Source organism: Cibotium barometz, chromosome 21 (genome assembly GCF_041138505.1).
Source record: "Cibotium barometz isolate CiBa-2024 chromosome 21, ASM4113850v1, whole genome shotgun sequence".
Taxonomy (NCBI): Eukaryota; Viridiplantae; Streptophyta; class Polypodiopsida; order Cyatheales; family Cibotiaceae; genus Cibotium; species Cibotium barometz.
This window is the reverse complement of record NC_141066.1, coordinates 47962972-47977333: the sequence shown is the minus strand read 5'-3', so window position 1 is coordinate 47977333 and position 14362 is coordinate 47962972. Positions and strand designations below refer to the sequence as shown.

The 14362-nt window shown below is 44.9% G+C and overlaps 1 protein-coding gene across 4 annotated transcripts in view; it reads right to left on the bottom strand.

The window, feature by feature from the left end:
- The window catches only part of LOC147627276 (tRNA-specific adenosine deaminase TAD1-like), a 96409-nt gene extending 83136 nt beyond the window's left edge, over positions 1-13273 (bottom strand). For 2 of the 4 annotated variants that reach the window (XR_015268474.1, XM_086815910.1), the window contains exon 1: positions 12891-13149. Coding sequence is in view for 2 of the 4 variants with exons in the window: in XM_086815910.1 (XP_086672036.1) it covers positions 12891-13023 (133 nt within the window). In the remaining 2 variants the exon portion in view is untranslated. The other 2 variants (XM_086815908.1, XM_086815911.1) reach the window with 2 other exon arrangements.
- Positions 13274-14362: the final 1089 nt, after the last annotated feature.

Sequence of the window (14362 nt, the reverse complement as noted above, 5' to 3'; positions counted from 1 at the left end):
GGCGTTTTCGGGCATGTACACAAAGGCACAAGTCCCAGCGGAAAGCCAAGTCCTCCAGATATTCCGGGCATGATAACATCAAGTCCCAGCGGAATATCATATCCAACTATACAGCATGACACGTGTCAATCACCTGCATAGGCATATTCCATAAGCCATGGACACTAATCCAATATGTACATAGTGTGAAAGCAAGAGTGAACCATTCGGGTGGCCAAATGGTGACATAATCCCTCTGTCCACAATGGCCTGCCGCCAAGAATCCCCAATAGCCATACATACACCACCTTGCCCACTCATTGGGCCAAAGCCTACAGACCAAAACATATCCCACTGCCCAGGCATCAGAGAACCATACCTGCGAATCCGTCCCTCGCTCAAGTGGTACTCCTGAAGCATCAAAATATCAATCCTACCACCAACCAAGCATCTCTGTAACTCCTGCCGTAGGCGGCCTCTGTATCGCATGTACTGAGAGCCTCCTAGGCCCTGAACATTCCATGAGATGATCCTCATGGAAAACCTGTCGGGGCTATGGCTGGCTCAACCAAACGTCGGGCCTTTGCCAGAGTAATCCCCATCCGAGCGGCTCCGGCTCTACCCTCCCTGAGAGCCAATGAGGCGCCAGTGACGATGGCCCATAGAGACTGCCTCTCCCTCTGACATATAATCCTCATGTATGCATACATAACCAGGACCCCTAGCAAGGGTAGCTACTATCCAGACAACCAGATGGCGAGACTGTCCACACTCCCTGTGACAAAGAACTTTGCTAGCTCCCAGAACCGGTCTAGCATATCAATAACCTCAAGGTCGTCTACATGATGGGAGAACTCCACAGCCTGTGTGCGCAGACTGAGAAGTGCTGAGTCCAAAGTCCACTCCCGATCGCTAGAATCGCATAAGGGGAGGGCAGGAGCCATTGCTGAGTCTAGTGCCTCCTCCCCTCGTGCTGGGAGAATGACCACATGCACTCTGATAGGTGCTGGCTCATGAGGACCCTCCACTCCAAACAAGCGCGTGAAAGAGTAGTCGAAGGCCTCAGAGCACTGTCGAATATCAAAACTGAGCAGCTGGCTCCGGATAGAAGAGATACGTGAAGCTCGGACCGGCATGGTCCCTCGGACCGGTGGGTTGTGAGCTAGAGCTGAGGTGAGTGAGCGCCGCACTGCATAAGAATGCCAGGAGAACGTCGTATCACACTGAGAGACAGAAGGGGGAGGAGATGGAGAAGAGGGGGAGGGACCTGAAGAGGGGGTAGAAGCAGAGGGAGGGTGGGGAGGGGGGGAGGAGGAGTGGGCGAAGAGGCGAGCGGAGGAGAAACGGAGGGGGGAGGGAGCGGGGGGGACGGGGGGGACGGGGGCAGGGGGGGAGGAGATGAGAGGGGGGGGGGAAGAGGAGGGGAGAGGAGAGGGAGGAGGGGGAGGGGGCACCGACATCTCCTGATCCTCGGTCGAGGTCCTAGGGGTCTCCTGTGTTGCTGAAGAGACTCAAAACGGTTCCGCAGGGGAACCCACTGCTGTTGCTACCTCTGCTGAGGCTGACAGGGAGCCTGTGGCTACTGCTGCTGTCGTCGATCTCTGCGGCGCCCGTGAGTCTGCCACTCAGAGGTCGCCGGCTGGGTGTCGGGCGCTGGCTGCTGCTCGGTAGCGGCGGAAGCACCTCCACTAGATGCTGCGGGCTGAGAGGGCTGAGAGCGGGGTCTCCGACGAGGACAGGCCTTGGCCAGATGGCCGACCTGTCTACATACAAAGCATTGGTTCGGGAGCCCTGAGTACTCAACCCTTTCATCTATCCATCCTCCTCCTACCTTAGGCAACTGAATAACCTTCGGTAAGGAGGAAACATCTGGCACCAAAACACGAACAGAAGGAAGCCTAGCTACTCTAGCCACCACGGAAGCGGCTGTCTGGCTGGCCTCCAATACAGATCCCACCACAAAGCCTATTTGGGGAAGTAAAGGCAAGTACTCCCGTCGTAATCCGGGGAAGCAAATAGTGACTGGGAAGAGCTTCTCACCGCTCGCGAAATCCTCTGCGGGGTCAAAACCATGCTGCCAGTGAAAAAGGCCCCTCGGATATCCAAGGGACTCATAGCAAGCACCTGGGCCATGCTCTGTGCTGACTCAAACTCAATCTGATAATGGCCACGGCCCACAAACTGTATGTCGGTGATCCTGCCCACATCAGCCAAAAGGCGGGCCTGAAGAAGATCACGCAACTCCCCTCTGCTAGGGCGGTTGCCGACTATCCTGCAGACAATGGAAAGTGCCTGTAGCCGTTCCACTTCTGCTGTGAGGCTCGCTTCCACGTTATTGCTACTTCCACATCAATCACTTGAATCGGAAAAAGAGAGAAAATTGTTGTAAGTGTGGGGATTTGGGGAAGATTTGCACAAGACAACATTGAGTGGGGAACAGGCCCCGCCCCCTTTCCAGGAATCTATTGATGATCAAGCCACGGGCTCATAGTGAGCCATGATCTTTACAAGCATGAAAACAAAAACAAACAACCACGAGGTCTTCAAAATCGTTGGGATGGTTTGTGGTCGAGCATGCCTTGGGCCGCTACCACATAGATCTCTCACCGGCAAGCTTTCCCCACCAAGAGCTTCACCAATTGGATGGTACGAGTCCAAAACTTCACTGCTGTCCAGAAATTTCAGCAAGCCCACCATGTGCTTCTTGCGATCTCCTTAGCCAACACGTATTGAGAAAACTTCCTCTTCTTCTTCCTTAAAGTATGTGTGCCTCCTCCTCCTTAGAAGCAGCCCCCACACGCTTTCTTTTATGCGCCCAAAGTTGCTGCTTTTCATGCTTTTGCTTTTTTTTTAATTAAAGCCACATCATCAACTTTTTTAAAAAATTTGACCACCCGATCAAACTTTTTAAAAACTTTGACCATTCTTTTAAAGAAGTTAACAACAGGGACAAAGCTTCTCTTGCCACTGGTGAGCTATGCATATGGCGCCTATATGCTAGGCACATCTGCTCTTTGGCCACATCCCAAGAAAGACCCTTTTTCCACGCCCATTCCATCACCAAGAATTGCTCTTGCAAAATACGAGTTAAATATGGAATATAAAAAAAATACTTACCACCTGCAAAAATTTGCCAACATAAAATGTATTAACAAACAATTGTGCATCACTCGCGCCTAGAGGACACTCAGTATAGGATGAGTGGTCACCAGCGCGGTGGTTTAACCAGCATGGTGGTAGTATTGTGGCCATGCAGTCCCAAGGCCTGCTAGACTATCGTATGCCAAAATATCCAAGCATTGTCCAGGCAGCACAAAAACACCACACAAAACAAAGAATGTCATCAAGCATCTTTATGCTAATGCAATGTGATGCAAAGATCATCATGTTCATGGCTTGTTCATAACTTGAGTGAGCATCTGGCCCCTTTCAGAAATCGCTCATGTAATCACTCATCTGAGCATCTTGTCTTTCGATCGCCCAAGTGTCAAAAATTCCCATCTGAGCATCTGGTCTTTCGATCGCCCGGTAAATCACTCATCTAGACATCTAGTCTTTCGACCGCCCGAGTATCAAATAGTGCCATTTGGACAACCGTCCGACAAATCACTCATCTGGACATCTGGTCTTTTGACCACCCGAGTGTCAAATGGTGCCATCTGAACATCTGGTCTTTCGACCCGTCTGGCAAATCACTCATCTGGACATCTGGTCTTTCAACTGCCCAAGTGTCAAATAGTGTCATCTGAACCTCTGGTCTTTCGACCATCTGACAAATCACTCATCTGGACATTTGGTCTTTCGACCGCCCGAGTGTCAAATAGTGCCATCTGGACATTTGGTCGTCCGACAAAAAGAAAGACAAATAATCATCTCTTGCACAATTATCCAAAGGAATCGACGAGTTTAATGGAAATAATCCTTGTAAAGACATCCGAAGAGGATAGGTTGGTTACAGTGCCCCCCTCCCCCCCAATTGTAGCAGAGGGGTTGGCTAGATTAGTGTCATTTATTCAGAGCCTATGGTAGCTTCCACACCATAGATATGCTAGACTGCTCTTGAATCATCTAGACAGATCACTAGGGGGGGAATACATCATGCTCGTACGCACAAATGTCATCTTGGTTTGAGCTTCATGGTTTTACGATGGATAGGCTCCCACCTTTCCAGTACCTCTCCCAATGCCCCATCCTTTACCTTTGAGCGCATGGAGATTGGCCTGATTATTCAATAGGATATCATCCACATGGATACCTTAAGGACTTGCTTAACACTAGAACAAGCTTTGGGAGTGAAGATGGCCTTTTATAAGGAACATCTTCTTCACACTATAGTCGATGGATTTATCATACAGCCGAGATACATGGATACACACCTCTCTCATGGACTCAGATGTGCCATTGGTTAGATTCACACTTCAACCCGCGAGCTACAAATCGAGACCGATGGATATGGGTCTATGCCCCACAAGCACCGTACATGTCAGATATGTCAGGCAGAGCCGGAGACAGAGGAGCATTATAATTGCCGATGTCCAACAAACATACTATGAGATCCGAGACTGTTGCCATTGTTTATTAGAGAGGGTTTTGGGCCATTATCAAGAATGATGAACTTTAGGGATCAACGGTCTCTAGGACTCTTCCTACTAGAGATCCGCACACTAAGACACGCTTGTGCGAGGGGTGGTACACAAAGGACTAGTACAGAGCCAACTAATTGATTACTTGAGTCGAGCCACACCTGCAACTTCGCAATATCCGCTACCACACATTACGGTTATGTCAGACCATACGCCTGAGACCTAGAGGTCATACTTGACAACCCCATAAACATAGGAGGATTCTGGAGATTGTGCTCGAGAGAGGGCCCCTCGTTCCCTCACTCCATAAGAGATTGAGGTCATCCTACAAAGACCTATGCACGAGTTCATTCAATGATCCTCATCTTGGCATCCCCATCATCCCCAGATCTACTCTACTTCCCCCTTCTCAAAGGATTCTACAACATCATACGACGGCCCATGTGATACTATTTATCCTCCTCAATCTAGTCTCTCTCTACCGCCTCTAGTTCTTAGCCTTTTAATCATCCACACACATATCCACTGCCTCTTTAGATCTCCCTACATTTTTAATTCTTTTTTTAATCTTACACAAACAATTGTATCATCATATTAGGATTTTGTGACTATTTTGGTCTCATACATCATTTTGGCCTTTCGAAGACATTAATATATCATCTCTCTCTCTCTCTCTCTCTCTCTCTCTCTCTCTCTCTCTCTCTCTCTCTCACACACACACACTTTTTTTTGGTAATATCCAGTGCAGTATATTTATATGCTCATAAATTTACATGATGGGAGGTCTCCGAAATGGAGAGTATCCCAAAGATCAGAAACATAAAAAGAAAAGCTCTATGCAAGAAGCATCCATATCACCCTCATGGTAGGCATCATATAAGGATTGCCGCAATGAGGCTCGGAAAGATTCATATGACTTGTGAATCTGCCGACCCAAGTATGCCAAATTATGCTCACTCCAGATTGTCCAAAGAGCCCAATATCTCACCCAAGAGAGAAATAGTGAGTATTGAGACAAAGACCTCATAAATCTGCCAAAGAGCCAGAAATGTTTCCCAAATCTGTGAGTCGGAAAACGGAGCCGAAGATAATCTGAAATTCTCCTGAGGAGGATCCTAGAACACGGGCAGTGCCAAAGCAAATAAAGAACAGTCTCTAAAGGAGCCTGACATCTTAAACATGTGGATGGTGCAATGCGACGTTTAGCAAGAGCGACCCCCACTGACAATGTGCCTGTCATACATCTCCAAAGAAAAAGTCTTTGTTTCAATGGCATTTTACACTTCCATAACATCCCGAGATTCTTCCGCCACCATGAGAGGGACTTTCTTATATGCCACAGAGAATTAGCATGTTGCTGAATACATGGAGCAGGCTGAAGAAGCCTGTAAGCTTTGATGGAGGTTAAGGTGGGAAGAGGAACAGGATGAGTGCATGTAGCAGAGGGTTGCAATTGCCAATCCATAAGCCTGTCTGTGTCAGCCAGACACACACGCACACACGTACTATCAAGCATCTACCTCTACGCTCTTAAGCCTGAAACGCGCGCAGACTCTCTCTCTCTCTCTCTCTCCCCCCCCCTTAAGGGTTTCTACGTCAGTATTAGTCAGGGTTTGCATTTAGGATTTTTTGCTACAATAGCAACATGTCGCACGCGTCATTAGGGTTCGCATTTAGGGTTTTTTGCCACAATAGCAACAAGTCACGTGCAAGTCACATCCCTCTTCTTCAGCCTCTCTCTATCCTTTCGCTACCCTCTCTCTCTCTCAAAGATTATTTCTTAACACTCAGCAAAACGAGAAGACTTTAGGAGAGCTTTACTTAGCCCATTCTCTCTCTCACAACTTTACCAAAGCTTTAACAAAGCTTATATTTTAGTGTAGCCCACCCGAAAGGAGAAGGGCTGCTTCCTCAGTTGCAGCTACACAATGCACCATAGAAGGACAGCCCAATGGAGAATCAACATATTTATCATTATTATGGGTACAACGAAAACTTTCCCAGAAGTAGTGGCATCTTCACCCTGAAGCCACTCGAGAAGCCCACGCCATGGAAAGGATACCTGCTAGCGCTCATAGAAAATCTCCAAAAAGAGAATCAAGAGTTGAAGCAACAAATTCATCTACTAGAGGAAAAACTTACCAACACAAAAGAGGAACACACATGTTCACCAACAAAGCAAGAGGCACCACCATTGCCTACCAACCACGAAGAAACCAAAAACTGCATAGTCCAAGAGATTATCTCTACAATCAAGGAAAATGAAGCTGTAGCTAGCAATGCAAATTCCATTCGAGTAGGGGGATTGCATGAAGGCTGGCAAGAAGCGGAAGTGCGAGAACCAAAAGAGATTGAAAATGACACATACATCACAAAATCTAAAGAAATGAGAAGGAAAATTCCCAAGGCTACCCCTTTGTGGACATTGGTGACCGGAATTTTATAAAAGTAAAAGGTAAGTGTCACCAAGAGGCGACTTTTTATTTTCTTTTCTTTTTTTATTTTATTTTTCTAGACCCCGAGGCTCTTGAATTTTGCAAGACGTGTCCTAGAGGTCCCAAGACATTTCATGGCCACTGTAAACAGGGTCAAGACCCATTGGCCAGGCGATGGCCGGTCTAGTTGGAATTCAATTTGGGGTATCGGGCGCCAAGTTTTGCAATCTGGACGCCAAAAATTAAATGGGCAATGTAAGATGTAAGATTTAAGTGGAGAATGAATTAACATGTCCCAAAAACTTATTCTAGACGATTTTAATTCATCCACCCATAAGCTAGAGGGCTCACTAAAAGTAGTAGGAGGCCACATGGCAGTAGGACGGTGCAATTACCATAATGCAGCATGCAAAGAAAGGGGCACCTCATTTTTCATGCAATTGGGGGTTGTTTTCAGCAATTTTGCAAGTTTTTGCAGGTTTTGGAGCTCTCTCATGATATCTTATATCCCTCTTATGGCACTGGATGGAGTTAGACATAGATCTGCATAGCATGCTTGTACTATCCCTTCAGCATATAGAGATGCATCTTGCCTTAGCACTCCATCCACATCCCCACCCCCCCTTATATTGTTTGTATATGGGCTCCACCGATCCATGATGATTCACAGTTGTATCCAAACACATGCACACTTTTTCTTTTCTTTCTTTTCTTCCGATGACCGGAAGAACACAATTGTATTATTTTTTGTCTCATAGGCCGACTTTGGCCTCTCGTAGACGTTAATATATCTTTCTTTCTTTCTTTCTTTCTCTCTCACACACAGGCACTCCACGGCAGCTATGGAATGCTCTCCCAGTCCCTTGAATGATGTAGCAACAAGCCTAACATTGTTGCAACCCATTTTCAGCCCTGAATATTGATAGTAATGCTTGGAAAAGTAAACAGGCTTCCCCAATTGTGATGTATCAACTTGTGGCAATGTATTTGCGCTTTGGAAACCTCCTGTTTGAGAGGTTACAGCTGAGAACATGCTGAAATTGCAGGGCTGAAACGCTGTTTTGCATTTTTCTCGAGTTTCGTTGCATGAAAAGTCACAAAACTTGCATAGATGGTAGAGGGCATCGATACGCATACGCGCATATAACTTGCTTCCCATCTGTCCTCCCTCCCAGATTCACGGCTGAATTTCTGCTGCGTTTTTAGGGATTCAAGGCTTCAATTGCCTGGTGGTAGGAGGGGATGCCATTGCGATGTACCGGCCACTAGATCTCTTGCATGAGTGATGTGGAGTCATCGGGTGGTGACAGTCTGCCTGCCGAGTCACAAATGGAGCTAGAGCTCTAAAGTGCATCAAACATTCATTCTTGAGTGCTCACGGCACGGTAGAGTAAGCGTTTTAATAAAAAGAAATACCATAAGGGGCACCTACTTTAGGGGCCAACAATGTGTCATTCTCTCCTTCCAAGAAGCATTCTAGCTTCTTGGCACCTGTGTTTTGAAGTGTTGGACTCACATTGACAGTGAACATGCACGCTTGGATATGAATACACGTAACTAGATGCGATTTTGGATATAGGTTGAAGATTTACCGCCCTTTGGTGGTCCCACAAGCCAGTTTCATGGTTGCGTTGCTGGGACAGCCATCACTTCCTTCCATGGAGTGAGCCCGGTTTGGTTGTGGATGTGAGTACCTGTTTGGAGCATTCTCCTTGACAATTCAGGGCATTTCTGAGTCCAAATCAATAGCTGGTTATTTGCTGCGTTTTTGTAAAATGGCAGACAGGAGAGAGGAAATTGAACAACAGGGTTCATCCTCAACAGCCGAACAGTCTGCGTGTCGAGGGTGATGTTGGGCACTCCCTAGAGGCTCAGAGGTCCCTGTTACAAATGTTAATGTGAGTGGTGCTGAGTCTCATGGAGTGGGCAGTGAGTGGGAAGAGGAGGCTATGTTTAAGGCACAACTATTGAGTGTGTTGTCCACTTTTCACCAGCGGTTGATTCAAAATCCTTGCTTTGTAGAGTTTATGCAAGCGCCCATTATGTCCCAGTAAGGGAAGATGCACTCACATATGGTGGAGTTGCGTGACACTCCAAGATAGGCCCACACTCTACAAGAACAGGTGGTAAAAACGCCGATTTCATAGGCAGAACCAATTCAGCCAGCCACTCTTTAAGGCCGGAATTCAAGGCTGAATGGTCAAGCGAGTAACGACCTAGCTATGCAACAGGTTCTCCCACCACCTACGTCAGTGTTCCAATCCATGGCTGGTTATGCGCTTGGAACTCACCCATATGTGCTTGGTGGTACAATGTTTGGGAGCATGCAAAATATGTTGCCAAATCCTATGTATGGCAACATTGGCTTGCAACCAGGATTCCAGAGCGGTCAAGGTTATTTTTGGGGTGGATCAATGTTCCGATCCACAATTTCATAACCCCAGGGTTGGCAATGAAGTTTGGCATTCGTGCGGATGCGATGGGACCTATCTGAGGCAAGGTTGTCCTGGCCACATAGAGCCTGTTACTCCCATCCTTGGGAAACTGAGATTGCATATTCAATCGTATGTGGATGCCGAGGAGTTTCATATCATGCCACTTGATGGATGTGATATCTTGTTGGGCATGCCATGGTGTCACAGATTGCATGCTTTACTGGATACCTTCAACAAGAAGATTACTTTTGTACATAGAGGGAAGACTTGATGTAAAGCTAAAAGGAGAATTTGTTCCCGTTGTATTTGCTTTTGCAATTTCTAGTGTAATGAAATCATCTTTCTGCGTACTTGGTATTTGTAGGAGATGTTCTAATTGATCAAGTTAATTCTAATTTGTCTATGCTAGATAGAGAGAGATCAACTTTCTTGCAAGGTTTGAATGATTGTTTTTCTGATTCCTTACCATCGGAGCTACCTCCTTAGAGGCTAGAGGATCATGTTATAGATTTGGTGCCAAGTAGTAGCCCACCAAATAGGCCATTGAACAGGGTCCGTGCAACCCAGCAGAAAGAGATTATTGGTCAGGTGAATGAGTTGTCAGAGAAAGGGCTGATTCACCCTAGTTCATCCCCTTTTTGCTCCTCGCCAGTGCTTCTAGTGTAGAAGAAGAATGGTTCTTGGCGCATGTGTATTGATTACCATGCGTTGAACAAGAATACCATTAAGAGCAGGTTCCCTACACCTAGGATTGATGATATCCTTGACAGGTTAGAGAGATCCAGTATCTTTAGCAAGAGAGACCTTAGGAGTGGATACCATCACATTCGTATCAGGCTAGAGGATGTGCGTAAGACTACATTTAGAACGACTTTCGGTCTCTATGAGTTTTTGGTGATGCCATTTGATCTTATGAATACTCCTGCCACATTTAACAAGATGATGGATAGGATTTTCCATCCACATAGGAAGTTTGTTTGCACATTCTTTGATGGCATGATTGTCCATTCAAAGAATGAAGAGGAGCATAGGCATCATAACCATTGTGTTCAATGAGCTACATGATAACAAGTTGCTCATCACTGGCAAGAAAAGTGAATTCTTTTTAGAGGAAATTCACTTTTTGAGGCTCACAGTGTCAAAGAATGGTGTCATCATGGATCCATCTAAGATTGAGGCAATAAGGACATAGCCAAATTTAAAGACTGTGCATGATGTCCATAGCTTCCTGGGTTTATGTTCTTACTATATAAGGTTTATTCGCCATTTTGCCGAGATTGCTTCACCATTACATGCTTTAGAAAAGAAAGGGGTCATGTTTCAATGGACGCAAAAAGAGATTTCAACTTTCAATCTCTTAAAGGATAAGTTGACTTCGGATCCGGTTCTCATATTGCTAGATCTTTAGAAGTCATTTGTTGTCCAATGTGATGCATGTGGCAATAGTATTGGTGTCGTACTCATGTAGGACGGCCATGTAGTGGCTTATGAGAGCAGAATCTTGCAAGGGCCAGAAAAGACTATGCAAGTCTAAAAAAAAGAGTTACTAGCAGTGATTCATGAGCTCTCTAGTTGGAAGCACTACTTGTTAGGGGCTGATTTTGTTGTCCAAATGGATCATCAGACCTTGTGATATTTCTTGACACAAGCCACGTTGTCAAAAAAGCATATGCATTGGGCAAACTTTTTGTCTATGTTCCACTTTCAAATTGTGTATATGGAAGGCAAAAAGAATGTTGTGGGTGATGCATTATCAAGAAAGCCACAAATTTCAATTGTGTCTATTCCTTATCATCATGAGCTTGATGAAATGAAGACACAGTATACTGATGATGAGGATTTCGCAAGGGTATATGAGCAGTTGATGGATGAACAGCATAATGAGCACTATCTTCTCAAGGATGGATCCCTTATGATGCATGGCAGGCTACGCGTGACTAGGCCATTGAGACATAAGATTTTGATTGAATGTCATGTCCCACTATCTATAGGGCATCGTGGTATAGATGCTACAGTGAAAGCAATAGAGACATTCTTTTATTGGCTCTTATTGGCCTACTCTCACAAGAGATGTAGATGCTTTTGTACAAGCATGCATTATTTGCCGAAAGGTCAAGTTTGACAGGCTAAAGGCACCTCGGCTGCTACAGCCATTGCCAATTCCGAAAAGACCATGGAAAAGTATTGCCATGGATTTTATCTTTGATCTTCCTAGAACACAATCAGGGAATGATGGGATATGGACTATTGTATGCCAGTTCAGTAAGCAAGCCCATTTCATTCCTGTCAGGAAGAAGATAAAACCTCATCAGATGGCACGGTTATTTATGCATAATGTATTTAAGTATCATGGTATGCCGCAATCCATTGTGAGTGATCGTGATCCGCACATGACAAGCTTATTTTGGAAAGGCTTGTTTGAGAACATGGGAACAACGCTTAAGTTCTCATCTTCTTTTCATCCACAAACAGATGGGCAATCAGAAGAAGCAAATTCTACTATCTTGGATCTGCTTAGATGCTATGTGTCAGAGCATAAAGCAACTTCAGCTAAATTTCTACTGCATTTTTAGGGTTTCGAGGCTTGAACTGCCTGGTGATAGGAGGGGATGTCATTGCGATGTATCGGCCACTAGATCTCTTACATGAGTGATATGGAGTCATTGGGTGACAATCTGCCTGCCGAGTCACAAATGGTGTTGGCGCTGCTACCCTTCCACTCCCAAAGTTTCACCACCATCGGATGTCAGATGGGCGGGACGGTGTGTTGCCACCCATCAGACATTCATTCTTGAGTGCTCACGGTACGGTAGAGTAAGTGTTTTGTGCAACAAAAGAAAAACCAAAAGCAAGCGATGCATACTTTAGGGGCCAAGAGGGTGTCATTCTCTCCTTCCAAGAAGCATTCTACCCACACAATTCGGATTATATATTGGCAAGATCTCCGACGACATTGATATAGGACACAAGGAGCACAACTAGTCATGATTATGATACTATCCAAATTTTTCTAATGTGGCAAACACCAGAGGATATGTAGAGGAACTTATAGGTGCTACAGGCCGTTTGTAAACCACATGAGCTTTTTGCGAATGGTGAAGAGGTCATAATATTTAACACTTTCAGACAATGGATGATTAGATCAATGCCGCATTCAATTACAAAGGAAAGCCATAGAAGCTAGACTCACACGAGGATACACAACATCATGTTCTTTGAAGAGGATGTGTTCAAAGATGTAATGCACCCATCCCCACTTATATTAGGCCATGTACTTCATTCCTCTAGCTATTGTGCGCATATGAAAAACCAGATACTTCATCATTCCCGAAGTGGCCCATGAGGACACCAAAGGTGTACCTCACATAGATTGATTGGTATAGAGCTTATAAACCTGACCTGATAAAAGTGTCTCTCTCTCTCTCTCTCCCTCGTGTCCAGGAAAGGGAAGAGGCTACCTTGATGAGAGGAGGAGGAAAGAAGAAAGGCGGCAAGCACAGTAGATTCGGCTCCCTGCGGCTTGCCCTTCTTAGGGAGGCTTCGATACTTTGCCAGCACCACCTCCGACACCTTGCTTCCCCACTCCTCCATTATAAGGTAATGGTCACACGCAGTCTAGTTATTCACTGAAAGTCCATAGTTTAGTAGTTCAGGCATATTTATGAGACATCAGAAATTTCAGATTACTCAAGAATCCACACCAAGAGGTTAAGGGGGGTGGCTTCTAACCTGAGTACCCTAGTTCAATCCCCCGCTAGACACCTAAATGATATGATATATTCCCTCGCTTTGTAGAGGATATGACGGGTCCTCCTTGGATACTTTGCTCCCTTCTCTAATAATAAACTTGGCCATGTTGCCCTCAAGTTAATGTAGGCATATTAAAATGGCTTCAAATTACCTAGCCTAGTTTCTTGAGTGTAAAGGCACACACAGGCACTTACATGGCTTGAGTGTATTTATTGTGCTAGTTTAAGATTGCGGAAGGTTTCACAACACTCTTGCAACTCATTAACCAATGAACATTCCAATAATTGCAATGCTTTCTTATTATCAACTACATATGTTTACCTCACATCATTTATATTTATGATCTTGTTTTGTATTTATAGCGAGAGAATTGGAATACATTTTTGTTGATGTGCATTTTCATGCTTATGCACGTGCTAAAGACCTCTTTTATAGCACATTAATGCTCTTTTTGTAGAGCACCATAACTCAACAAACGTTACGTAACATGTTAGTGTCTTGTTAGGCTGCACACACGCTTTAAATACATCAAACAATATCCAACAAATCCATCTACCGAAGTCATTATGCATGATATATTTGGGGTAGTGATGGCAATGTTGATGATAAGATTAATCAAGACGAGCTTAGCAATACTATTGAATTATTTGGCTTTGATAAAACATGAGCACCAAATGTGGAAGCTAATGCGACAAAGCCATTAAATAAGAAAGTGTGTTTCAAAACATAGAAAGCACTTGATAAATCCATTTCAAAACATAGAAAGGACTTGGAATATGATAGAGACAGAAATGTAAATTATGAAGTGAAGGAGTGGGAGAACCCCCTCTAAAGGGGGATTTTTCCAAAGAAATAACAATTTGCAAAGGATCCTTTCAATGGCATCCTATAGAATATCCCTCCCATACTCGCTCTTAAGTACGCCATTTATACATCAATAAGTTTTGCTATCAAATTATTTAATTAAAAGAATAATCGATGAAAGTTAACTTTGCCATGGATTACTGTGACAAGAATTGATCACTCGCCATTTTTAATCACCACGAAAGCTAAAAGACGGGAAGCTTCAATGAGGCTTAGTTCATGGTTTTAAAGTGCTGTAAAGCCAAAACGGAAGCCAGGAACTCACAAGAGCCTAGGGTATCATTCCAGGATGCAGGGCCAAGTTTTAGATCCTCAT